Here is a 23,793-nt window from a genome sequence, read left to right as displayed (position 1 = left end):
CTGGGGCACACAGCCAAGTACGAAAGAGGAGCAGCACCCACAACTCTGCCACCCAGAGAGAAGCACTGGTAACATTTTGGTAGCTATCTTGTTAGGCTTCCTCTAGTAATATGTAGGTTTACAAAAATGAGGTCATTGACACACGCTGTTTCATGGCCTTCTTTTAAAACTATCAGTAGGCCAGGTGCAGTGGCTCACGCCTGTAATCCCAACACTTTGGAAGGGTGAGGCGGGTGGATCACCTGAGGAGTTCAACACTAGCCAGAACAACATGGTGAAACCCTGTCTCTACTAAAAGTCCAAAATTAGCCAGGTGTGGTGGCACATGCCTGTAGTCCCAACTACTCAAGAGGCTGAAGTAGGAGATTGCTTGAACCCGGGATGCAGAGGTTGCAGTGAGCTGAGATCATGCCACTGCACTCCAGCCTGGATGACAGAGCGAGACTCCGTCTCAAAAAAAAAAAGGAAAAGAAATGCATAACTGTAGATCCTTTAGATTTCTAGGGTCAGGACTTGAGTGATTTACTTCTGTTTTTTGAGACGAAGTCTCACTCTGTCGCCAGGCTGGAGTGCAGTGGAGCGATCTCGGCTCACCGCAACCTCCACCTCCCAGGTTCAAGCGATTCTCCTGTCTCAACCTCTCGAGTAGCTGGGACTACAGGCACGCCAGCTAATTTTTTTGTATTTTTAGTAGAGACGGGGTTTCACCATGTTGGCCAGGATGGTCTCGATCTCCTGACCTCGTGATCCACCTGCCTTGGCCTCCCAAAGTGCTGGGATTACAGGTGTGAGCCATCACACCTGGCCCCTTTTTTCTCACTTTCATTCCTGAATAGCATTTCAAAGATTGAACTTACCTTCTTTTACTGCCTTTTTATCCTTGTATAAGAGGTCTTTGATTCAGTTTTCATTAACTTTCTAGGCTGTATGCTTCTTTGGCATCAAAACTCTTCTAGCTTTTTACCTTGCCATTAAAAAAAAAAAAAAGAAAAGAAAGAAAAACGCTTTTATCTTTTCTGGCCAATTTATTTTAAAGAACTTTCTAAGGAAGAGAAGAAAAAAGCCATTTCCTCCTCTCTGTTTGAGGGAATAACTTCATGTCAAAACAAGACATTGCTCCAGGTCTTTCATGCTGGAAGGGAATCTTAGCCAAGCAGGATGGCTGTCCCCAAGCCTTTTTACTGTTCTCTGCCTTGAGCCCCTCTGCTGCATTGGTCCCCAGGAGTACAACGGCTCCCCTGAAAGCTGACCGATGTCCCTTGTTATGATTTCCCTTTAACACAGGTGAGACAGGCAAAACAGGCACAACTTCATTAAACAGTAGTTAGTGACAGAAGAGAAATAAACAAGAAAAAGAACATAGCAGCCGGGCATGGTGGTTCACACCTGTAATCCTAGCACTCTGGGAGGCCAAGGTGGGTGGATCACCTGAGGTCAGGAGTTTAAGACCAACCTGGCCAACATGGTGAAACCCCATCTCTACTAAACATACAAAAAGTTAGCCGGGCGTGGTGGTGGACACCTGTAATTCCAGCTACTCGGGAGGCTGAAGCAGGAGAATCTCTTGAACCTGGGAGGTGGAGGTTGCAGTGAGCCGACATTGCACCACTGCCCTCCAGCCTGGGCAACAAGAGTGAAACTCCATCTCAAAAAAAAGCCTGATTTACACTCTGTCTTAACAGAGCTTCTTCCAAGTTTCACGGGAAACTTGGAAACTCTTCTGTGGTCATTCATGTCAGTCGAGGACTTCACTGCCTTTCTTACCAGCACATTCCATCAATGCAAAGATGGTCAGATTCAGAGGACTCTAAAGTCTTCCAGTCCAGGTGGTCCAAATCTACGTACCTTTTGTTAAAGTGGAACAACTTGAACCATTGCTTCGAGCACCATTCCTTCCTTGGCTTAGATTTTTTTTTTTAAACTATTTATTTATTTAGAGACAGAGTTTCACTCTTGTCTTGTTGCCCAGGCTGGAGTGCAGTGGCGTGACCTCGGCTCACGGCAACCTCTGCCTCCTGGGTTCAAGTGATTCCCCTGCCTCAGCCTCCCTAGTAGCTGGGATTACAGGTGCCCACCACCACACCCAGCTAACTTTTTGTATTTTTAGTAGAAACGGGGTTTCACTATCCTGGCCAGGCTGGTCTCAAACTCCTGATCTCAGGTGATCCACCCGCCTTGGCCTCCCAAAGTGCTGGGATTACAGGCATAAGCCATTGCACCTGGCTCCCTTAGCTTAGGTCTTAAAGCACTGCCTTGGCCCAGAGAGGGTGTCTCCCTCCCCTTCTTCTATCTGGGAAAGGGGCCAGGAACTGAGTCCCCCAACTCTGAACAGAGTCATTCATTTCTTTTTCTTTTCTTTTTTATTTTTATTTTTTTGAGAGACAGAGTCTCGCTCTGTCGCCCAGGCTAGAGTGCAGTGGTATGATCTCGGCTCTGGAGTAGCTGGGATTACAGGCACATGCCACCATGCCCAGATAATTTTTTTTTTTTTTTTAAGTAGAGACCAGGTTTTGCCATGTTTGCCAGGCTGGTCTCAAACTCCTGGCCTCAAGTGATCCACCCACCTTGGCCTCCCAAAGTGCTGGGATTACAGTGAACCACTGCGCCCACCAGCCTGGAGTCATTCATTTCTAGGAGAAGATCTATGCTGCTAGACAAACCAGGTTTCCTAACTTGTTTCTGGTAGAAGGATGTGGGGATTGTTGCATTAGGAAGATGGGTCCTAATATACTCTCCTAATACTGCTTTTTCCAAGTTCCTGGGCGTTACTTCTTCCAGGTTTTATGGGTGTTTTCAGGTTCCCATTAGGCTGTAAGACAGAAGTATGCCCAGGGGACAGATCCCGACAGTGGGGTTGTGGCTGTAGACACTGGGGCAAGGAGGGCTGTTTGTGCTCTCCATGAGTGCTGAAGAGACAGCATCATGGTGATCTCAATGAGGCCCTCATGGGAGGTCTTTTATGACATGGAGGCAAAAGAAGGGTAGGAGGGTCAAGAACCAGGCGTTCAGCCAAGGAAAATGATTCAACAGCTAAAACACTGTAGTTCTAAATCTAAACCATGGAACCAAGTTGCAGAAAGGTAGACAGGACTATGGCAAACTTATTTTCTTTTTGGCACTATAGAGAGAGCACCTTTTAAATATTTATATCCTTTGACATAGTAGTTTCAGTTCTAAGATTCTTTCCCAAGGAAATCATCTGAGGTAGCAGTAAAGTTTCAGCACTAAGATATAGGACACAACGTTATTACAAGTTTTACATAAACTAAATGTTCACCCTAAGAGGGCTGATTGATCAAGAATATGTCCACATGATAGAATATTGCAACCACTAAAATTGTATCTTGAAAATGTTTTTTAAAATGGTTGACTGCCTGTTATACAATGCTTTTGTTTTGTTTTGTTTGAAACAGAGTCTCATTCTGTTGCCCAGGCTGGAGTGCAATGATGTGATCTCGGCTCACTGCGACCTCCACCTCCCAGGTTCAAGCGATTCTCCTGCCTCAGCTTCCCGAGTAGCTGGGATTACAGGCACACACCACCACGCCTGGCTAATTTTTGTATTTATAGTAGAGATAGGGTTTCGCCATGTTGGCCAGGCTGGTCTCGAACTCCTGACCTCAGGTGATCCGCCCGCCTCAGCCTCCCAAAGTGCTGGGTGGCGTGAGCCACCGTGCCTGGCCAATACAGTGTTAAGTGAAAAAAGCAATTACAATATTGCATTTCTGATACGATCTCAACTCTGAGGAAACTGAAAGGAAGTGTGCCCAAAATGATAGAAGTAAGATTATGGGAGATTGATGATGTCGTCTCATATTACTCATGTAAAACTTTTCGAATGAAGATTCGGTTAACCGGTTCTGCTGACCACTGTAATAACACTGGTCCCCCAAACCTGTTCTCTGCCATAGTTTCCTGTCACAGTAGAGCCATTGACAGCCACTCATTGAGTCGAGGCAAAACCTCCTTCCCGTGCGTGTTTGTTTATCCCTGGAACTTCTTCCATTCCCCAGCTGCTGCCGTGGCAACAAGAGGCCTTGTCTTAGTCTCTCTCTCAGCTGTATTGAGGGGATAGGGAGAGAAAAGGCATCTTGTCCTCTGGTTTGCCCCTCAACTGCTTGCTGTAAGATCTCTGTTCTCCTGACTTTGCCTACGAAGCATTCAGCTCTGTGCACCTGTTCCTAAGGTAACCAGGAGGCATTTTTCCGTTTTACTTTCATGAAAATGGAATGGTCGACCAGGCGCAGTGGCTCTTGCCTGTAATCCCAGCACTTTGGGAGGCCGAGATGGGCGGATCACGAGGTCAGGAGTTTGAGACCAACCTGGCCAATATGGTGAAACCCCGTCTCTACTAAAAATACAAAAATTATTTGGGCATAGTGGCATGCGCCTGTAGTCCCAGCTACTCGAGAGGCTGAGGCAGAAGAATCACTTGAACTTAGGAGGCGGAGGTTGCAGTGAGCCGAGATCGTGCCACTGCACTCCAGTCTGGGCAACAGAGCGAGACTCCATCTCAAAAAAAGTGAAAAAGGAATGGTCCCTTCCCCTCCTTCTCAGGCTGAAGCTGTGTCATTTGAAGGTGTCTGCCTTGTATCTCAGGAAAGTTAATCACTTTTTTCTATCATTTTATACATTATCTCAGTTAATCAGTTGAAATAACAACTGAATAGAAATAGAAAAACAGTTGGCATTGCCCTGAGGCTAAACCAGCATTGTCCTCACAGAATTTGCTAACAGCTCCTCTCTCGCATGTCTTCTGACTCATCAGGGAAGTCCTCGCTGGGGATGGCCCTCTTCCGTCTGGTGGAGTTATCTGGAGGCTGCATCAAGATTGATGGAGTGAGAATCAGTGATATTGGCCTTGCCGACCTCCGAAGCAAACTCTCCATCATTCCTCAAGAGCCGGTGCTGTTTAGTGGCACTGTCAGGTGAGGACTTGAGCACATGCATGCCTCGTGCCTCGCTTAGAGGCTGGGTGGGCACGTGGGACCACACGATGCTAGCACCACACCCTGGGACCATGAGCTCACCATCTCTAGTCTGGTGCTTTTCCCACTACACCATGTGCTTGCTGGTGCAGAAGGGAGAGGCAGCCCCACTGCACATGCCACTTGGTTGACTAAAGGGGACAGGGAGGCCTGCAGCACAGCACTGAAGAGGCCAGAGAGATCTGGGCTCAGAGCTCTGCTCCGTGACTTCGGACAAGTTATTTAACCATTCTTGTGCCTGTTTCCTCACCCATAAGATGGGGATGCTTTAAAGATCTGTAGCTGTGAAGGTTGTGTAAGTTCATGTACATTATATAAGCACGGGGCCTGGCAAATGGTAAGCATTCGGCAAATGGTGGCTGCTGTCATCAGCCTCAACAACATCATCCTCCCCTGCCTCCCACTCCATTCTGTCGTCTCTCCTAGGTGCACTAAAAGTTGCAGTTTTTGTTTTTTTTTTGAGTTGGAGTCTCACTCTGTCGCCCAAGCTGAAGTGCAGTGGCACGATCTTGGCTCAAGGCAACCTTCGCCTCCTGGGTTCAAGTGATTTCTCCTGCCACAGCCTCCCGAGTAGCTTGGATTACAGGCGCCCTCCCCCATGCCCAGCTAATTTTTGTATTTTTAGTAGAGATGAGGTTTCACCATGTGGGCCAGGCTGGTCTTGAACTCCTGACCTCAAGTGATCCATCCGCCTCGGCCTCGCAAAGTGCTGGGATTACAGGTGTGAGCCACTGTACCCGGCCAAAAGTTCCAGTTCCAATGGTGGCTTTCAGGCGTTATTACTCCTCGTGTTATTTCGTTTTCTAGTGTCTTCTTTGATACTCTGGAATTATGTTGCTTTCTGAAATCTGCCAAGATGCCAGAGATAAAATCCCTTTCTTGGCCTATTAAAACAGATCAAGGAGAACGCATCACATTATCTTTCCTAAGCTTACCTGATCCTTTACCCTTAAGCTTCTCCCTCCTAAAAACAGTGGATTTCCATCACTTGTGTCCCTGTCTATTAAAAAATCATTCTAAAAGTAATTTTTAGCCGTTTTCAGAAAAATTGGTACCAACCTGATTTCAAATAATCATAGGCAGTGTTCAGACTTGTTTTAAAACTATCCCCTCCACCTTTGGAAATGGCATTTGAACTCAAGGAACTTTGGTAGGTACCTTAGTCTGCTCAGGCTGCTATATATAACAACATACCATAGACTGGGTGGCTTAAACAACAGAAATTTATTTCTCTCAGTTCTGGAGGCTGGGAAGGCTGGGATGGGTGTCTGCTGAAGGCCCTCTTCCTGGTTTGCAGATGGCTATCTTGTTCTGTCCTCACGTGGCCTTTCCTTGGTGTGTGCCTGTGGAATGTGCCCTCGGAAAGGAGAGCTCTTGTGTCTCCTCTTCTTGAGGCCCCACCCTCATGATCTCATCTAAACCATGATCTCATCTAAATCCCTCCTTACAGCCCCACCTCCAGATACCATCACATTGGGGTCAGTGTTTCAACAATTTAATTCTAGGGGCACACAAACCTGTAGTCCATAGTAGTATATCAGCAGAATATACACAGGTGAGAACCTGTGTTTGTGTAGAGTCAACACCCTAGGGTATGTTTATTTTGGTATTTCTGTAGTTGAATCTGGACAGCATGCACTGTATCTGTGGTTGATAATAAACCATTGTCTTTGGGTATTAAGGTAATAAGGTCAGACAAGTGATATCAGAAGAAAAGTAGAATTTATTGGCCAGACGTGGTGGCTCGTGCCTGTAATCCCAGCACTTTGGGAGGCTGAGGCGGGTGGATCACCTAAGGTCGGGAATTTGAGACCATCCTGACCAACATGGAGAAACCCCTGTCTACTAAAAATACAGAATTATCCAGGCATGGTGGCACATGCCTGTAATCCCAGCTACTTGGGAGGCTGAGACAGGAGAATCGCTTGAACCCAGGAGGCGGAGGTTGTGTTAAGCTGAGATCGCGCCATTGCACTCCAGCCTGGGTAACAAGAGTGAGACTCCATCTCTAAATAAATAAATAAATAAGGAAAATGTTGCCTAACTGGCTTTTACCATAAATCTCTCTATTTTTAAATGCCACAGGAACACCTTGAAAAAAAAAATTGGCCTTACGATATTTGCCTTTGGCCATAAGAACTATTTTTTTTTTAATCATCATTTGGAAGAGAATTAAGAAATAAAGCATGTTAAATTTGAGAAAATGCTGCCACCAATAAGCCTCAGTTTTAATTTAAAAATTTTATAGCATTTCATTTGGGTTTGTGAATTGGGGGCTTCTAGAGTTGGTGGTTAAGAATTGACCATGATGCCGGGTGCAGTGGCTCATGCCTATAATCCTAGCACTTTGGGAGGCCGAGGCGGGAGGATCACTTAAGCTCAGGAGTTTGAGGCCAGCCTGGGCAACATAGTGAGACCGCGTCTCTGCTTTTTAAAATAATATAAAATGTTTAAAGAAAAAGAATTGACCGTGGGCACGTGCAGCTGGTATGGGTAGAACATCATAGACCTGTAGCTTTAGTGGAATTGGAACCATTTATCTCCAGAGAAAAAGTGTTGGTTGCTTTGCGGCTAACTCAGTAGTTGGTACACTGCTGTCCTGGGTTTGTAGCTACTGAGCTTAGAGTGCAGCTTAGGAAGTCAGCTGTGCAAAGTGAGAAAATCGTTTCAGTTAAATTTTCTGCCAGCTCTAATTCTGGCTTTTTAGTCAGTGGTAGACACTGAGGAAAAATTAAATGCCAGACTTGTCCTTTATCCCCTAAGGTTTCCTTTTATCCTGTCAGGTTTCTTATGAATCCCAGAAAATGTTCAGCTCTTGGCATTCTTTTGTTTTTGAGACAGAGTCTCGCTCTGTCGCCCAGGCTGGAGTTTCAGCTCACTGCAACCTCTGCCTCCTGGGTTCAAGTGATTTGCGTGCCTCAGCCTCCTGAGTCGCTGGGACCACAGGCACAGGCCACCATGCCCAGCTAGTAGAGACGGGGTTTCACCATGTTGGCCAGGCTGGTCTCAAACTCCTGACCTCAGGTGATCTGCCCACGTCAGCCTCCCAAAGTGCTGGAATTACAGGCGTGAACCACCACACCCGGCCGGTATTCTTTTGCTTTTCTTAGAAGATAGAAAGCCTATGATGAGTTTCCCAAGGTAAAGGCAGGATATATGAGCTGTTTCCTCAGCTACTTCCTAGAGACTCTGAATCTGGAAACTGCGCCTCCACCACCATTAGCCAGTATTGAGGGTGGGTACCTCTTCTTGAGATACCTGCAAACAATTAAAACTTGAAAGGAACTCTTAGAGGAAAAGCAAGGTAAAACCAAAATCAAACCAACAAAACTCAGAAAGTCACAAGATATAAATTTCTGAGTTGTTCTGTGTACAAATATAATTAATCTAAATCATAGGCCAGATCGTGTGGGACCACACCCCTTCCTAGATTAGCCAGAATGTTGATCCATTCTAGTACCTGCATCCCAGCCCTCCCTTATCTGCCTGTGTGGGCTTGAGCTCTCCAGCCTGTGTTTCTGCAGATCTCTATTGTTTTGCCCTCATGATTGGCTCCAAGAAGAGAGGCCCGTTTTCATCCAGGCCTTAAAACACTTTTGCTGGCCTCTGTCTCATGGCCCTAGCTTTCCCCACCTTCTCCCAGAGCTCCCTGTGCTTCCTGGACCCAGGAAACCCAGCCCTGGCCTCTGTCCTGTCCCCGCAGCTGGAGTGTTTTTCATCCTGAGGACTGTCTGGAGCCTGGCTAGGTTGACGATGAGCTGTCCCCAGCTGTCACTCTGGTCTCTCTTGAGTCTTGGTCCCCTGTGAGTGACAGGTACCTTGTCTACCCGGAGCACTTCTCCTGGTGCCCATTCATTAGCAAGAAACAGTGTTCGCATTTCTTCTTCTTCAGGTGCCCTCTCCTTTTGATCTGCTCTTTTTTTTTTTTTTTTTTTTTGAGGCAGAGTCTCACTTTGTCACCCGGGTTGGAGTGCAGTGACGTGATCTCTGCTCACTGCAGCCTCCACCTCCCAGGTTCAAGCAGTTCTCCTGCCTCAGCCTCCCCAGTAGCTGGGATTACAGGCACCCGCCACCACACCTGGCTAATTTCTGTCTTTTTAGTAGAGATGGGGTTTCACATTGTGGCCAGTCTGGTCTTGAACTCCTGACCTCAGGTGATCTGCCCATCTTGGCCTTCCAAAGTGCTGGGATTAGCCATGAGTCACCATGTCCCACCTGTCATAACCGTCTTAATTGTATTTAACAAATGCTCAAAACTTCATGAGACAGACACCATTGTTATGCATATTTTATTTTACCAAATAGTGAGGTTTCACTGTGTTGCCCAGGCTAGTCTTAAACTCCTGAGCTCAAGAGATTCTCCCACCTCTGCCTCCCAAAGTGCTGGGATTATAGGCATGAGACACCGCCCTTGGCCTTTATGCCTGTTTTATATAGATGATGAAACTGAAATCCAGAGAGTGAGAGTAAATTTGCCCAAAGACACACAGCTAAAAGTGGTAGAGCTAGGATTTGAACCCAGGTTGGCTGGCTGGCTCTACTCACTACACTCACTGCGTTGCCTCCTGAAGCATGTGTCACGACCCCACTATTAACCACAACCTTGATATTCCATCTCTCCAAAAAACAGTTAGACTTGCCTCTTTATGGATCTTGACCTTTAGTTACATTTCTTTTCCCAGCATCTTCAAAGTCTCATCTGCCTTCCTCATCTCAAAAACGAAAAAAGAAAGTCACCCAATCTATGCCGTTCTCTCTAGTCTTTTTTATTTGCTCTACTTTTGCTCTTAACTTTTTTCACCTAATCTGACTCTTAACAACTAAAAGCCACAATCAGTCCATATTTCTGCATACCTCAAAATAAGGTTTCCTTTAGCTTCCTGATAGAAGAAGGTATGTGAGTCCCAAAATCTCCTGCTGTGAAGACTGAGGCTGTTAGAAGCACCCAGCACAGATGACAGGGCAGTGTGGTTTACTACAGTGTTTTCTACTATATCCAGGGTGAATTGCTGTATTGTCTCACACTTTGGGAGATATTCTTGGCTTCATTTAGCAGTGGTCAGTGTTGACTATTGCTAAAAATAAAATATAAAGAACCAAAGATGAAAATGTACTTTTGGCAAGATAGGACTCCAGGGGTTCTGATTGTTAAAAATAACTGCCCTCATGTTCAGACACTTTTCTATCCAATCACTTAACTGAAACCATTTGATTAAGTGGATGCATAACTTTGCTTTCATTTCTGTCTGTGGGTCAGACCCAGGACCATCTGGCTTCTCTAATGAGGGAAGATATTTTTCCATTCCTGATTAAGCTCCCTGTTGAGGTGGGTCTGGTCTGCCTTACTGTGTACCACCTACGAGTGTAGGCAAACATTCCTTTTCTATCTGGAACCCATTGTTTAGTGGTCTGAAGCTCCTTCAGCTGGTGTGATGGACCTGGGTGAATTGAATGTTAAGCCTGGGCTGGGCACAATGGCTCACACCTATAATCCCAACACTTTGGGAAGCCAAGCCGGATGGATCACCTGAGATCTGGAGTTCGAGACCAGCCTGGCCAACATGGGGAAACCGTGTCTACCAAAAAATACAAAAGTTAGCCAGGTGTGGTGGCGCACACCTGTAGTCCCTGCTACTTAGGAGGCTGAGGCACAAAAATTGCTTGAACCTGGGGGGTGGGGCAGAGGTTGCAGTGAGCTGAGATGCTACTGCACTCCCGCCTGGGTGATAGAGCAAGACTGTGGCTCAAAAAATGAGAATGTTATGCCTGTTGTCATATTCACCCATAGAAAATCTGATAGGGCCGGCTACTCAGTGGGCAGGAGACTGCACTTTTGTGTACAGCAGTTCCTGCTTCTCTGTGGTTTCACTTTCTGCAGTTTCAGTTACCCATGAGCAACCAGGGTCCAAAAATATTACATACTATATTTTGTGAGAGACCACAGTCAAATCATGTTCATTACAGCATATTGTTATAATTGTTTGATTTCATTATTGTTAATCTCTTACTGTGCCTAATTTATAAATTAAACTTTATCATAGGTATATATATATATAGGGAAAAAAAACTTGGCATTTATAGAGTTCAGTACTATTTGTGGTTTGAGGCATCTACCGGGGCTCCCTGAAGCATACCCTTGTGGATGACGGGGGACTCCATGTCTGCTGTTTGATCCAGCGGCATCTGATGGACTTACTCGCTATATTTGTTTCCTGGGGCTGTCACAAACAGTTTAAGCCACAAACTAGATGGTTTCAAACAACAGAAATTTACTATCTCACAGTTCCGGGAGCTGGAAGTCTAAAATCAAAGTGTCAGTTGGGCCATGCTGCCAGTGAAACCTGTAGGGAAGGACCCTTCCTTGCCTCTTCCAGCTTCTGGTAGTTGAGGCCATCTTTGGCATTCCTTGGCTTGCGGATGCACCCTCTGGCCTCTGCCTCCATTGTCACATGATGCCCTCCCAGTGTTTCTCTGCCTTCATATGGCCATCTCTCATCAGGACCAGTCATATGAGATTAAAGGCCCACCCTTCTCTATTACTGTGGTATGACCTCATCTCAACTAATTACATCTGCAAATTACCCTATTTCCAAATAAGGTCACATTCTTAGGTACTTAGGTGTCTTTTGGGGAGACACAGTTCAACCCATTAAACTGTACAGTATTAAACAACACTTCCTAAGCCAGGGCTAGTGAGAAGCGAGCATGTTCCACGCGGGAAAAATGCTGTGCAAAGGGCAAGAGGCACCGGAGAGCAGGGCGGGTCAGAATCTCCCAGGAGATCAAGAGATGCCCAAAAAGCAGAAATGAGGCAGTGCCGGCCTGCTCTCCCCCTCTCACCAGAGTTCTGTGATAATGACGTGATTGTATTTGCATGCCTGTAATTAGTAACCCCAGGTATGGAGACAGGTGTGTGGCATAGAGCAAAAGTCCATGTTTCTCCCAGAGATTTTCCTGTTTCCCACATGCCAGACATAATTTTATGAGCAAAGCAAATTATTCTTAATACTTTTCAGATTATTAGACCTCCAAATGTTATGTGTAGATCAAGACAAGACATCCACAATTACTGTAACATCCCAGTTTTCCACCAAATACCTGTTCCACCACCAGCTCTCCACCCTCATCCTCAGTGGCAAAGATAATTTTCTCCTGTCCTAAACATTTCTAGTCCTGGCCGGGCACAGTGGCTCGTGCCTGTAATCCCAGCATTTTGGGAGGCCAAGGTAGGCTAATCACTTGAGCTTGAGCGCTGGAATTTGAGACCAGCCTGGGCAGCATAGCAGAACCCCATCTCTACAAAAAAATACAAAAATTACGTGGCGTGCGCCTGTAGTCCCAGCTACTCAAGAGGCTTAGGTGGGAGGATAGCTGGATCTCAAGAGGAAGACGTTGCAATGAACCGAGATTATACCACTGCACTCCAATCTGGGTTACAGAGACTAAAAAAAAAAAAAAAGTCTCGTTCTTTTGGTATCGCCTGATTTCCTTGAGGTAGATACTGTTGGCACAGTAAGCAAAAATGGCCCCCAAACTGGTCTTCTGTGCCAGGAAATTGCCTTTTTCTTGACTTGTCCTTTATTCTCTCTCTCCTTCTTCCTCTACCCTTCTACTGGATCCGTTTCTTTTCCTGGTCAGGCCAGCTGTCGTGGAGCCCCATGCTCAATGACAGGGCTGTGAACCCAGTAGACCAAGAGAAAGAGGGTGCTTTTCTAAGTTTGTATGTACGGAGAGGTGTATTTTATTTTATTTTGTTTTGTTTTGTTTTGTTTTGTTTATTGAGATGGAGTGTCATTCTGTCGCCCAGGCTGGAGTGCAGTGGTGTGATCTCAGCTCACTGCAACCTCTGCCTCCCAGGTTAAAGCAATTCTCCTGCCTCAGCCTCCCCAGTAGCTGGGATTACAGGCGCGCACCACCACGCCTGGCTAATTTTTGTATTTTTAGTAGAGACAGGGTTTCACCATGTTGGCCAGGCTGGTCTTGACCTCCTGACCTCTAGTAATCCACCTGCCTTGGCCTCCCAAAGTGCTGGGATTACAAACATGAGCCGTCGCACCCACCTGAAAGATGTGTTTTAACAAATACATGCACAGGAAAAAATCTAGAAGGATATTTGCCGATATTTGCATTTATAAATTGTTCTATAACTAGTATTATTTACATAGTAAAAATAATAAAAGAATAAATCAAGTTTTATGGAGATGAGGAGGTGGCCCAATGTGCAGTCAGAGCTCCCATCTGGCTGGTTGGGGAATGAGCCGTCTGTGATCGTCAGGGTTTGGAGTCTTCTCTCCCTGTGCATGTGTGTTAAACATCTTCCACAGACAGCCTTTGCCAGTAGGTCACTTCAGGGCGGGACCACTGAGAAATTCCTGTGTTTCTCCCTAGATCAAATTTGGACCCCTTCAACCAGTACACTGAAGACCAGATTTGGGATGCCCTGGAGAGGACACACATGAAAGAATGTGTAAGTGAAGAGCCTGGGGGAGCTGTGCTGGGATGGTGAGGGTGGAAGGACGGCGGTGCCATTGCCACACCCTGTCTGGTCTGGCTGTGCCGCCAGGATGCCTGTGGACGAAGGCTTCGTGGCATGGTTCTCTAAGTCTTCCAGACACCTGGGAAAAACTGATCTCTCCCAGTCCCACCTCCCACACTGCCCACGGTCATTTTGGCCTTGCACTGTCCATTGATTGAAGATAGTAATGACAACTACTTAGAATTAAGTGATGCTTTTAATTTGTTTTATTAGTCATGACAGTGTAACATACTTTGAAGCATCCACATGTATGCAAAAGATACATAACGTGGCCAGGTGCAGTGGCTCACACCTGTAATTACTCCCAGCACTTTGGGAGGCTGAGGCAGGTGGATCATCTGAGGTCAGGAGTTCGAGACCAGCCTGACCAATATGACGAAACCCTGTCTCTACTAAAAATACAAAAACTAGCTGGGTGTGGTGGTATGCACCTGTAATCCCAGCTACTTAGGAGGCTGAGACAGGAGAATCACTTGAACCCAGGAGGCAGAGGTTTCAGTGAGCTGAGATCGCACCACTGCACTCCAGCCTAGGCAAGAAGAGCAAAACTCTGTCTCAAAAAATAAAAAATAAAAAAATGATACATAACGTATTGAGTCTGCAGAAAGCACACAGTATGCATAAGGACCACAGACCTTTTGGGATAACTCAGTAGGCCCGCACGAGCAGCTGTAGTGTACAGATTGATAACCCTGGCCTGGGGTGAGGTCTCTGGTGTGCCTGGGTTGAGTCAGGCCCAGGATCCCCTGCCCTAATTCAACTATTAGTAGATGAGCTCTGTTTTTTCCTTTCCTCTACCGGGATTCCTCTCATTTGAAGAGTAAGTTCTGGCCGGGCGCGGTGGCTCAAGCCTGTAATCCCAGCACTTTGGGAGGCCGAGACGGGCGGATCACGAGGTCAGGAGATCGAGACCATCCTGGCTAACACAGTGAAACCCCGTCTCTACTAAAAATACAAAAGCTAGCCGGGCGAGGCGGCAGGCGCCTGTAGTCCCAGCTACTCGGGAGGCTGAGGCAGGAGAATGGCGTAAACCCGGAGGCGGAGCTTGCAGTGAGCTGAGATCCGGCCACTGCACTCCAGTCCGGGCGACAGCGCGAGACTCCGCCTCAAAAAAAAAAAAAAAAAAAAAAGAGTAAGTTCTGCAGCTTACAAAAAATGTTTCACAGTCACGGGCCTACAGCTTTGGACTTCAAAAGGAGAGTACTTTTCCTTACTCTATTTCCTATTGCATGACCGTATTTTCAGAACCAAAACTTAAGGCCCACTATCTGACTGGATTTTGGGGACATGAAATCATGGGAATTTCTGGGATGTTTTAATGGTATAAAGCTAACAGAATAGTCTATTGGAATCATGGACTGCCTTGGAAGTGGGTCTTAGTGCGCATGATCAGTACACCTGCACCTTCGTTCCAGATGAGGCAGGTTCTTGGCTAATAGTTCTTTCATCTGTTTCAGAATAATTTCTTGTTGTCCTTGGATTTTCAGGAAGTTCACCTTAGTTTCTTACCCCTCTGATCTCTACTTTCCTTTTCCCTAGATTGCTCAGCTACCTCTGAAACTTGAATCTGAAGTGATGGAGAACGGAGATAACTTCTCAGTGGGGGAGCGGCAGCTTTTGTGCATAGCAAGAGCCCTGCTCCGCCACTGTAAGGTAAGGCAGTTCGTGATTGGCAGGGAAGGGGCGGCAGCAGAGAATGGGAACGTTTTTGTGCAGCCTTTCCCTGACGCAGTGGGGTCCAAAGGTATTCCTGGCTGTGAACCCTGTTGGCACTTTCTAAGAGCATGGCCAGTGAGAACTCTAACCCTGACACAGTTTGGGTATATTAGGTTCGGGTATGTCGGGTTTGGGTATGTCAGGGTCGGGTTCGGGTGTGTCAGGTTTGGGTGTGTCGGTTTTGGGGTATATCGGTTTGGGTATATCGAGTTTGGGTATATTGGTTCTGGGTATATCGGGTTTTGGGGAGGGAGAACAGGGGTTGCTTTGTTGTTAACTTCATCCAAGACTGACTTTTGTTTCTGGCCATTGAGTAGTTTTGTATGACTGCAAACCATAGACATAGAAGTTTTTTTTTTTTTTTTTTTTTTTTTGAGACGGAGTCTTGCTTTGTCCCCAGGCTGGAGTGCAGTGGCACAATCTCGGCTCACTGCAACCTCCACCTCCCAGGTTCAAGCGATTCTCCTGCCTCAACCTCTTGAGTAGCTGGGATTACAGGTGCCCGCCACCATGCCAGACGAATTTTTGTATTTTTAGTAGAGACGGGGTTTCACCGTGTTGACCAGGCTGATCTTGAACTCCTGACCGCATGACCCGCCTGCCTTGGCCTCCCAAAGTGCTGGGATTACAGGCATGAGCCACCGAGCCCGGTCGATATAGATTTTAAAACTGCAAGAGACTTTAAGGTCATCAAATCCAACCCCTTCATTTACAAACAGGAAAAGGAATGTCCAGAAAGATGAATGTTACCAGCCATACTGGATTCAAGGGAAAAAAAGGATTAATTGCACATACTCACTGTCACAGAGCATGTAGGGGCAAGTATTTGATTAGTTTTGTTTTGTTTGGTTTGGTTTGGTTTTTGAGACAGAGTCTTGCTCTGTTGCCCAGGCTGGAGTGCAGTGGTGTGATCTTGGCTCACTGCAACTTCCACCTCCTGGATTCAAGCGATTGTCTTGCCTTCGCCTCCCGAGTAACTGGGACTACAGGTGCGCGCCACCACACCTGGCTAATTTTTGTATTTTTAGTAGAGACAGGGTTTCACCATATTGGCCAGGATGGTCTCGATCTCTTGACCTCGTGATCTGCCTGCCTCGGCCTCCCAAAGTGCTGGGATTACAGGCATGAGCCCAGCCTAGATCAGTATTATGCAAATATGCTGTTATGGAAATCAAGCCAAACATGGTTTTGAAGTTGTATCACTTCTAAGTAAAAGGTTATTTTTACATATATGTGTACTTACTTAGAAAAAAACAGTAGATGATATAAAACTTAATAATCAAATACATTTTAGTAAAATCTAGATTAACCAGAAAGCTTAAGGAATTTAATCGAGTTTCTTTCTCCTCTGCTTCTCTGGCAGATTCTGATTTTAGATGAAGCCACAGCTGCCATGGACACAGAGACAGACTTACTGATTCAAGAGACCATCAGAGAAGCATTTGCAGACTGTACCATGCTGACCATTGCCCATCGCCTGCACACGGTTCTAGGCTCCGATAGGATTATGGTGCTGGCCCAGGGACAGGTACCGAGTCCTTCAGGGACTTTGGCTTGGCACATCTGGGAGGAAACTGGCTCCTGGCAGGGATGGACTGATTGCCATCTTGGTAGCATTCTGGGCATTCAGATAAGCACTTGCAGCAACTCTATTTAGTTGCTATTGGGAAGGATGCAGCCTCCTAATCACAAGATTACTCAGGCACACTCTGATGGGGTTCTCACTTTACTTTACTATTTGTCCTTTTGTTGCTTGTGAGTAGTGACACTTTGACTTAAGTCAGAGAGTACATGTACTTAGTGACTCATTCACATCCACAATGATCACCCCTGGCATACTTGGGTCAGAGAGTATAGAAACTCAGTGACTCATTCACATACACAATGATCACCCCCACAGAGGCCTGTTGAGACCAGCCAGCACATGTTTGCTTTTTTGCAATCACGTAGCGGCGCCAAACTTCTTACCCTGTTGTTTCAGGCGTTCCCACAGCCTGGCCCTAGCCTTGCCTTCTTCATTTTCCACTCTTCCCTTACAGGCGCCATTGGCTATGGACATCTTGCATTCTCCAAGCTTTTTATTTGTCTTTACTCAGACAGTTCCATCCACCTAAAAGGCCCTTTGCCCTTCTCTCCCCCATATCCACCTGCTCACAACTTGCCTGTCCCTGAAGAATGACATGGCCCAGATGCCAAAGCCTCCATGAACCCTCCTGGCTGCCTCAGCTGCCCTAGGCTGTATCTGTGCCTCTCTTGTAGCTCTTCTGCCTCAGGTGATAGGAATTGTGCAATGCCCTGTCTCCCTAGAAAACTCCCTGAATGCTCTCTGAGGGCAGAGTCACTGCTCGTTCATCTTTAGGGCCCAGCAGTGTTTAGCACTACAGTTCTTTGCACAGGTGATGTTAAGTACATTTATGTTAGACAAATACCTCCTTTGTGTGCCCCTAGGATAAAAGTAAATTAATAATTTGGAGGAAATAGCAAGGCATTTATAATGGGTAACATGTCTTCTGTTGTAGAAGCTACCACAACAACAGCTACTATAATGGCTACTTCTATTGAATGTTTACTGTGTATCAGGCACTGTGCTTAGTGCTTTACATAGAATCTCTCAAAATTCAATCAGTCATCACAACAACCTAGAGAGAGACATAGCGTGAATTCTACTTTTTTTTTTTTTGAGATGGAGTCTTGCTCTGTCGCCCAGCCTGGAGTGCAGTGGCCGGATCTCAGCTCACTGCAAGCTCCGCCTCCCGGGTTTACGCCATTCTCCTGCCTCAGCCTCCCGAGTAGCTGGGACTACAGGCGCCCACCACGTCGCCCGGCTAGTTTTTTGTATTTTTTAGTAGAGACTGGGTTTCACTGTGTTAGCCAGGATGGTCTCGATCTCCTGACCTCGTGATCCACCCGCCTCGGCCTCCCAAAGTGCTGGGATTACAGGCTTGAGCCACCGCGCCCGGCCGCGTGAATTCTACTTTACAGATGAGGAGACAAAGTCTCAGGGAAAGTCCATAGGAAGTGGAGTAGGCCGGGTGCGGTGGCTCATGCCTGTAATCCCAGCAGTTTGGGAGGCCGAGGTGGACAGATTGCCTGAGCTCAGGTGTTTGAGAGCAGCCTGGGCAACATGGCGAAACCCTGTCTCTACCAAAAATACAAAAAATTAGCCAGGCATGGTGGCACACACCTGTAATCCCAGCTACTAAGGAATTTGAGGTGGAAGGATCATTTAACCCTGGGAGGCAGCGGGGATTGCAGTGATTCGAGATAGTGCCACTGCACTGCAGCCTGGGTGACAGAGTGAGACCATCTCCAAAAAAAAAAAAAAAAAAGGAAACAATAAAAATTGATGGGATTTTAAAAAAGGAAGTGGAGGAGATGGGACAGGACTCAGGCCAGCAACCCCACTGCCAGCACACTGTCTAAATTGTGGAGAAGTATTGAGAAAGTGTTAAACAGGGCGGGTTCAGCCTGGGCTTCAAAGCTGAATTGAGAGAACTTGGGGGCTAAGGATTTTTCTCCTCATCTTGAAATTATTTTCACACTAGTGTTTTTTGTGACTATCTTTGTTTGCCTTAAACTAAGTGTTTACTGAGATTCTGTCATACATAAGATATATTGAGCTACTACTTTGTACGTAAGTATTAAAATAGAGCCTAGTAAGGTATAATAGATGGGACCAAGAACATCTTCTGGGAAATTCTTTTTTTTGAGCCAGAGTCTTGCTCTGTCGCCCAGGCTGGAGTATAGTGATGCAATCTCGACTCACTGCAGCCTCCGCCTCCAGGGTTCAAGTGATCCTCCTGCCTCAGTCTCCCGAGCAGCTGGGATTACATGCATGTGCCACCATGCTTGGTTAATTTTTGTATTTTTAGTAGAGACAGGGTTTCACCATGTTGGCCAGGATGGTCTTGAACTCCTGACCTCAGGTGATCCACCCACCTTGGCCTCCCAAAGTGCTGGGATTACAGGCACAAGCCACCGTGCCCAGCCAGAAATTCTTTCTTAAGGACACAAATTGAGATCCCTTTCTTTCTATAGTTGGCTTGATGTTTTGGAGTGGGGAGCCGATTCACTCTTTATGAGAGACTCTATCCTTCTCTTTCCTTAATTTTTTTCTTGCTAATTAAAATTTTCTTGTAATTTTAGGAAAGCCTAAAAAAAAAAAAAAACCACCAAAAAAGCATAACGGCAAAAACAGGATGGTAAGCCATTTGCCCCCAGAGATGAGCATTGTAATACACTGACTTACCCTGTGTTTTTCATGCATCTGCACACACAGACTCCAACAGATGGGATGCTCTTTGCCGTAGACACAAAATACCAGACTAAAAGGGGTTTGGAGGATAGGATTTTGTTATCCCACATGGCAAATGGGAGGGCGGAGGGTTGGTTTTTGTGCAGCCCAGCAGTGTGGGGCTCTGCGTCACTCTCAACCAGTACTCACCTTCCCCTGCTGGTACAGGATGCCTGCTCAAGTACCCAACCAAAGGAAGGACATGTGTCCAAAGAAAGGACACGTTCACGTTCTGCTCGTGGCATGTCCACTGGGCAGGACACCCTCTCCTAGAAGCACCAAGGAGACTTCCTCTTACATCTCCTTAACCAAGGATGTTCCATGCCTTTGCCCTGTGGCGGGGGAGGCTGAGATAGTTGGGTATATGCATTTCAGCCTCTGCCACAGGAGATGGGTTCTGCCAGCATATCATTCAGGGTTCTGCTGCCACGTGATTTTCCGTGGCTGCATAGATGTCCATCATAGGAATGGCCACTTGACTAAGTCACTCCCTGACTGCCTTTTTTTTCCCTGACAACTAGACATTCTGAGCTCTTCCATTTCCCTCTACAGGGTTAGATCAGCTTGTATAACAAAATGACATTTGTCTGGTGTGCCCTTGACTTCAGCTGCAACTTCTCTCCCCTGCAGTTTATTTTATTTTATTTATTTATTATTTATTTATTTATTTTTGAGACTGAGTTTCGCTCTTGTTGCCCAGGCTTGAGTGCAATGGCACAATCTCTGCTCACTGCAACCTCCGCCTCCCAGGTTCAAGCAATTCTCCTGCCTCAGACTCCCCAGTAGCTGGGATTACAGGTGCCTGCCACCACACCCAGCTGATTTTTGTATTTTTACTAGAGACAGGGTTTCACCATGTTGGTCAGGCTGGTCTCGAACTCCTGACCTCAGGTGATGCACCTGTCTCGACCTCCCAAAGTGCTGGGATTACAGGCATGAGCCACCGCACCCAGCCTGTTGTTTTCTATTTTATTTTGTTTTATTTTTTTGAGATAGTCTCACTCTGTTGCCTAGACTGGCGTGCAGCAGTGCAGTCTCAGCTCACTGCAACCTCTACCTCCTGCGTTCAAGTGATTCTCCTGCCTCAGCCTCCCAAGTCGCTGGGATTATAGGCGCCCACCACCATGCCAGGATAATTTTTGAATATTTAGTGGAGACAGGGTTTCACCATGTTAGCCAGGCTGGTCTTGAACTCCTGACCTCAGGCGATCCGCCCGCCTCAGCCTCCCAAAGTGATGAGATTACAGGTGTGAGCCACCAGCCTCCTGCAGTTTATAGACCTGGTTGGTTGGTTCCTTCACTCCCAAGGCTGAAGGAATTTGGATTTATGTGAAGGAGGTCTGGAAGTCGTTTTCTCTTTTCTTTTTTTTTTTTTTTTTTTTTTTGCTATGAGAATACTTTATTAGGCAAAACCGCCTACTGTAAAAATGCTGGAAGTCGTTTTCTCTGTCCTTTCCCTTACACCCTGGATAGTTGAAAATAAAAAAATAAGGGGGGAGGTGCACTCAGGGCTTGTTGAATTGTCCCCAGATTCTACCCTCAGGGGGCATTGGGACTTCCCTCCCTTCCTGAGCAGTGGATCCTCTGAATCACCCTGCATGACCCAGAGCTGCGTCCTGACGGCGTCTCCTTCTTTTGCAGGTGGTGGAGTTTGACACCCCATCGGTCCTTCTGTCCAACGACAGTTCCCGATTCTATGCCATGTTTGCTGCTGCAGAGAACAAGGTCGCTGTCAAGGGCTGACTCCTCCCTGTTGACAAAGTCTCTTTTCTTTAGAGCATTGCCATTCCCTGCCTGGGGCGGGCCCCTCATCGCGTCCTCCTACGGAAACCTTGCCTTTCTCGATTTTATCTTTCGCACAGCAGTTCCGGATTGGCTTGTGTGTTTCACTTTTAGGGAGAGTCATATTTTGATTATTGTATTTATTCCATATTCATGTAAACAAAATTTAGTTTTTGTTCTTAATTGCACTCTAAAAGGTTCAGGGAACCGTTATTATAATTGTATCAGAGGCCTATAATGAAGCTTTATACGTGTAGCTATATCTATATATAATTCTGTACATAGCCTATATTTACAGTGAAAATGTAAGCTGTTTATTTTATATTAAAATAAGCACTGTGCTAATAACAGTGCATATTCCTTTCTATCATTTTTGTACAGTTTGCTGTACTAGAGATCTGGTTTTGCTATTAGACTGTAGGAAGGGTAGCATTTCATTCTTCTCTAGCTGGTGGTTTCACGGTGCCAGGTTTTCTGGGTGTCCAAAGGAAGACGTGTGGCAACAGTGGGCCCTCCGACAGCCCCCTCTGCCACCTCCCCATGGCCACTCCAGGGGTGGGTGGAGTGGGGCGGGCAGCTGGAGACCATGCAGAGCGCCGTGAGTTCTCAGGGCTCCTGCCTTCTGTCCTGGTGTCACTTACTGTTCCTGTCAGGAGAGCAGCGGGGCGAAGCCCGGGCCCCTTTTCACTCCCTCCATTGGGAATGGGAATCACAGAGACATTCCTCCAAGCCAGGGAGTTTCTTTCCTGCCTTCTTCTTTTTGCTGTTGTTTCTAAACAAGAATCAGTCTATCCACAGAGAGTCCCACTGCCTCAGGTTCCTACAGCTGGCCACTGCACAGAGCTCTCCAGCTCCAAGACCTGTTGGTTCCAAGCCCTGGAGCCAACTGCTGCTTTTTGAGGTGGCACTTTTTCATTTGCCTCTTCCCACACCTCCACAGTTCAGTGGCAGGGCTCAGGATTCCGTGGGTCTGTTTTCCTTTCTCACCGCAGTTGTCGCACAGTCTCTCTCTCTCTCTCCCCGCAAAGTCTGCAACTTGAAGCAGCTCTTGCTAATCAGTGTCTCACACTGGCGTAGAAGTTTTTGTACTGTAAAGAGACCTACCTCAGGTTGCTGGTTGCTGTGTGGTTTGGTGTGTTCCCGCAAACCCCCTTTGTGCTGTGGGGCTGGTAGCTCAGGTGGGCGTGGTCACTGCTGTCATCAGTTGAGTGGTCAGCGTTGCATGTCGTGACCAACTAGACATTCTGTCGCCTTAGCATGTTTGCTGAACACCTTGTGGAAGCAAAAATCTGAAAATGTGAATAAAATTATTTTGGATTTTGTAAAACTCTTCGTGTATCAAACAGTTCTCTGGGAAGGGAGTGAGATATCCTGGAATGGCTTTGGGACCTGGATATCCAGCGATGGAGTTGCATCTGGGAAGGGCTGGTAGCAAAGCTGGTTGGTTGCAAGGGCCATGGGGCCCTGAACGCCTGGAATCATCTCTGTGGGCCTTAGTCCCGCTGCCTGTGTTCCTGAGCATGGTCCCCAAATAAAGCTCCTTGGCTGCCCATAAGAGGGTGGGGAGTGGAAAGGTGAGTGGTTGTGGTGAGGTGGGTGGTTGTGGTGAGGTGGGTGGTTGTGGTGAGATGTATTTAAAATGAATAGTTTGTCGAGGATTCTTAGCAATTCAAACAATATAATTACCCTTTCAGCCAATTCATTCAGATTCACCCACTGAAAATTAGTAACCCCGTCTCTACTCAAAATACAAAAATTAGCCAGGCGGGGTGGTGGGCGCCTGTAGTCCTAGCTACTCGGAAGGGTGAGGCAGGAGAATCACTTGAACTCAGGAGGTGGAGGTTGCAGTGAGCCGAGATCGCAGCGTTGCACACTAGCCTGGGCAACAGAGTGAGACTCTGTCTCAAAAAAAAAAAGGCCGGACGCAGTGGCTCACGCCTGTAATCCCAGCACTTTGGGAGGCCAAGGCGGGTGGATCACGAGGTCAGGAGATCAAGACCATCCTGGCTAACATGGTGAAACCCCCTCTCTACTAAAAACACAAAAAATTAGCCGGGCATGGTGGTGGGCGCCTGTAGTCCCAGCTACTCAGGAGGCTGAGGCAGGAGAATGGCGTGAACCCAGGAGGCGAAGCTTGCAGTGAGCTGAGATGGCGCCACTGCACTGCAGCCTGGGCGACAAGAGTGAGACTCCATCTCAAAAAAAAAAAAAGTATGCGTTCTAAAATTTCTGACCATATTGTGTTGAGTGCAGCCAAGAAAGCTTTTAAACTGGTATGAGTTCGTTGACCATCAGTAGAAATTATACAAATTTTTCTAAAGTACCTGTGCTGGCGTGAGAACCCAGGGGCTTAACTCTAAAGTTAAACATCTAGTTCCTCCGGTGTCACATTTCAAGCACTCAGTAGCTGTATGCGACCTGTACAACATAGTAATGTACAGTGCAGATACATAGGACGTGTCTATCATTGCAGGAAG

At 46.7% G+C, this 23,793-nt stretch overlaps 1 protein-coding gene across 7 annotated transcripts in view; it reads left to right on the top strand.

The window, feature by feature from the left end:
• Positions 1–22,643, top strand: part of ABCC5 (ATP binding cassette subfamily C member 5) — a 97,617-nt gene extending 74,974 nt beyond the window's left edge. For all 7 annotated transcript variants that reach the window (XM_033211857.1, XM_033211862.1, XM_033211856.1 and 4 more), the window contains 5 exons: positions 4,769–4,928; positions 13,377–13,455; positions 15,064–15,177; positions 16,604–16,768; positions 21,176–22,643. In XM_033211857.1, coding sequence (XP_033067748.1) covers positions 4,769–4,928; positions 13,377–13,455; positions 15,064–15,177; positions 16,604–16,768; positions 21,176–21,277 — 620 coding nt within the window. In that variant the 3' untranslated portion in view covers positions 21,278–22,643. The remainder of the gene's footprint in view (positions 1–4,768; positions 4,929–13,376; positions 13,456–15,063; positions 15,178–16,603; positions 16,769–21,175) is intronic.
• Positions 22,644–23,793: the final 1,150 nt, after the last annotated feature.

The sequence above is a fragment of the Trachypithecus francoisi genome, unplaced genomic scaffold (assembly GCF_009764315.1).
Source record: "Trachypithecus francoisi isolate TF-2019V2 unplaced genomic scaffold, Tfra_2.0 Lachesis_group0, whole genome shotgun sequence".
Classification (NCBI taxonomy): domain Eukaryota; kingdom Metazoa; phylum Chordata; class Mammalia; order Primates; family Cercopithecidae; genus Trachypithecus; species Trachypithecus francoisi.
The sequence above is the reverse complement of the archived record's forward strand: the minus strand, read 5'-3'. Positions and strand labels throughout refer to the sequence as shown.